The 2,928-nt window shown below is 41.8% G+C and overlaps 1 protein-coding gene across 1 annotated transcript in view; it reads left to right on the top strand.

Moving 5' to 3' along the window:
• poglut3 (protein O-glucosyltransferase 3) overlaps nucleotides 1-2,418 on the top strand; it is a 10,251-nt gene extending 7,833 nt beyond the window's left edge. Inside the window, exons 5-6 of the mRNA XM_085464752.1 lie at nucleotides 1,349-1,545; nucleotides 1,726-2,418. Coding sequence (XP_085320878.1) covers nucleotides 1,349-1,545; nucleotides 1,726-2,166 — 638 coding nt within the window. The 3' untranslated portion in view covers nucleotides 2,167-2,418. The remainder of the gene's footprint in view (nucleotides 1-1,348; nucleotides 1,546-1,725) is intronic.
• The last annotated feature ends 510 nt before the right edge of the window (nucleotides 2,419-2,928 follow it).

Here is a 2,928-nt window from a genome sequence, read left to right as displayed (position 1 = left end):
TATCTATCTATCTATCTATCTATCTATCTATCTATCTATCTATCTATCTATCTATCTATCTATCTATCTATCTATCTATCTATCTATCTATCTATCTATCTATCTATCTATCTATCTATCTATCTATCTATCTATTCCGCTGTTTTCATTCAAATTCCGCTGTTTTCATTCAAATTCCGCTGTTTTCATTCAAATTCCGCTGTTTTCATTCAAATTCCGCTGTTTTCATTCAAATTCCGCTGTTTTCATTCAAATTCCGCTGTTTTCATTCAAATTCCGCTGTTTTCATTCAAATTCCGCTGTTTTCATTCAAATTCCGCTGTTTTCATTCAAATTCCGCTGTTTTCATTCAAATTCCGCTGTTTTCATTCAAATTCCGCTGTTTTCATTCAAATTCCGCTGTTTTCATTCAAATTCCGCTGTTTTCATTCAAATTCCGCTGTTTTCATTCAAATTCCGCTGTTTTCATTCAAATTCCGCTGTTTTTTTAACCTGATTTCACAGTTTCATAGCCAATGATAAATCTAAAGTAATGAAATCACAGCTTAACTATTATTTCAAAATACGGTGTCAAATCTCCACCCCACCAGGAGACAACAATGAGCGTCTTAATTTCTAATAGCTCAGAGTCACTCCCAACATAAGGAAATCTATTTTTAGAATAACAAGGGGGGAGGGGAGGAATCAGAGATTCTTCTCCCAGTTATTGAATAATTTACAGACCTTGCCAGTGTACTCATTAAAGCCTCCACGGTAGGCAGACAACGAGGGGGTGGGTGGGATGGAGGGAGAGTGCTGTCAAATGGAGAGGGAGAGAAAAAGAAGGATTGGCTATTTGGTAAGACGGCTTAGAGGAGAGGCGAGGAGAGAGAGCACGGGAGATGTTGGAGACAAAAGAAGAAAGAGAAGGACTGGCATATCAAGGGAGATGGAAGGGGAAAAAACACTTCCTGTCAGTGTGATGATTAAAAGATTTATGGGAGTTGAAAGGGAGGGGGTTGACTCTTCCCACAGCCACTCTTCCTTTTGTCTTCTTTGAACTTGGGATGTGTCGACAGGCTAAGGGAGTTTGGTTAAACCCGACTGATCGCACATATGAGGTGCCGCTTGGTCTTTGAATTAGCAGGTCCGGGAACAGACTCGGAGGGAGGACAGAGAAAGGCAAAATGAAGGAGGTGTGGTGGCATGAGAAATTGGAAGTGTGGTTAAGGGAATCTGTGGAAAGCAGGTCAGATAGATGGATAGATGAGAAGCAGTCAACACCTTTAGGAGAAATATGGTTATGATCTGTGAATTTGTATGTAAATGTAGACAATTCTTCCCACTCAGTAATATATACTTCCATCAGGGCCTCCGTGGGTGAATAAAACTGAGCGGGCGTTTTTCCGGGGTCGGGACAGTCGAGAGGAGCGTCTTCAGCTTGTATCACTGTCCAAAAAAAACCCAGAGCTCCTTGATGCCGGCATCACTGCGTGGTTCTTCTTTAGAGACCAGGAGAAACACGTTGGCAAAGCATCACTTGTTGGATTCTTTGACTTCTTTAAGGTAAGGAAGCGTAAAATAGTCTTCTCTTTAATAAATATAATTATAAATATATACATCCATACGTTACTCACTTCACTACAATGATTTAGTTTAGCTCCTTGATGCCTCGTCTTTATGAATAGATTTAATACATCCATAACGTGTGTATGCAACTCGTGCCACCTTGTCTTCATCTTGCAGTACAAATATCAGGTGAACATTGATGGAACAGTGGCAGCGTACCGGTTTCCTTACCTGATGCTCGGGAACAGTCTGGTTCTGAAACAGGACTCTCAGTACTATGAACATTTCTACAGCCACCTGAAGGCAGGAACACATTACATTCCTGTGAAGAGAAACCTGTCGGACCTTCTGGAGAAGATCAGATGGGCTAAAGAGAACGACGCTGAAGCACAAGAGATCGCCAGAGCGGGCCAGGCAGCAGCCAGAGAGCTGCTGCAGCCCAGCAGGCTGTACTGTTACTACTACAAAGTGCTGCACATGTATTCAGAGCGACAGACGGGACAGCCGACACAACACGCAGACATGGAGCTGGTGCCTCAGCTGGATGACCACACTGCTGCCTGCAAATGTGAGCGTAAAAGCTACAAAGAAGAAACGGACGTGAAGGATGAACTATGACGGGCTCCGGCTTTAGTCTTTAAGCACTCAAGTCTCTTTTTCTGTGTGAAAACATTCCTGATATCTAAAGAGTGAAGATGATAACGTAATGTTCCTGATGCCTAAGGGCATATGAATGTTCAGCATTCCACTTTAATTTTGGACAGTAGAGGGATTTTATGATAAAACCATAGCTGTCAGAAATTTTGAGATCGAGCTCAAAAACAATCTGTGATCATGTGAGCATTAATGTTTTAAAATGTGTTTTATGTTGTTGTTGTGGGAGTTTTTTTTTTATACCTGTTTAGTAATGGAGGAACTTGGATGAGTGTAAATGTACCTTTAAATTGGATACTTGTGTGCTTTATCTAAACTAAAAACTTAGTCTTAAAATATTTAACAAGTGCAGATTTTTTTATATTGTTGTGCATACAGCTTTCACTGCAGTTTCGAGTAGTTATTACTCTGTTGAATCACTAAGCTACATTAGTAATTGAGTGGGCAGCGTGGTGGTGCGGTGGTTAACACCATCGCCACACAGTGAGGTGGTCTGGGTTTGAATCTACCGGCCAGCTAAGGCCCTGTGATTCTCTCTGGGTGCTCCAGCTTGTTCCCATAGTCCAAAGACCTGCATGTTATGATAATTGGTGATTCTTAATTGGCTGTAGTTGTGACTGGTTGGCTGCCTCTCACCCTGTGACCACTGGAATGGGCTCCAGCTGCACTGCAACCCATAACTGGATGAGGGGAAGAGAATAAATGGATGTGTGGAACATGTTAGTG

The sequence above is a fragment of the Copadichromis virginalis genome, linkage group LG7 (genome assembly GCF_057382275.1).
Source record: "Copadichromis virginalis isolate Kocher_CV1m ecotype Utaka linkage group LG7, C_Virginalis_male_GT1.1, whole genome shotgun sequence".
NCBI classification, from domain to species: Eukaryota; Metazoa; Chordata; class Actinopteri; order Cichliformes; family Cichlidae; genus Copadichromis; species Copadichromis virginalis.
The sequence above is the reverse complement of the archived record's forward strand: the minus strand, read 5'-3'. Positions and strand labels throughout refer to the sequence as shown.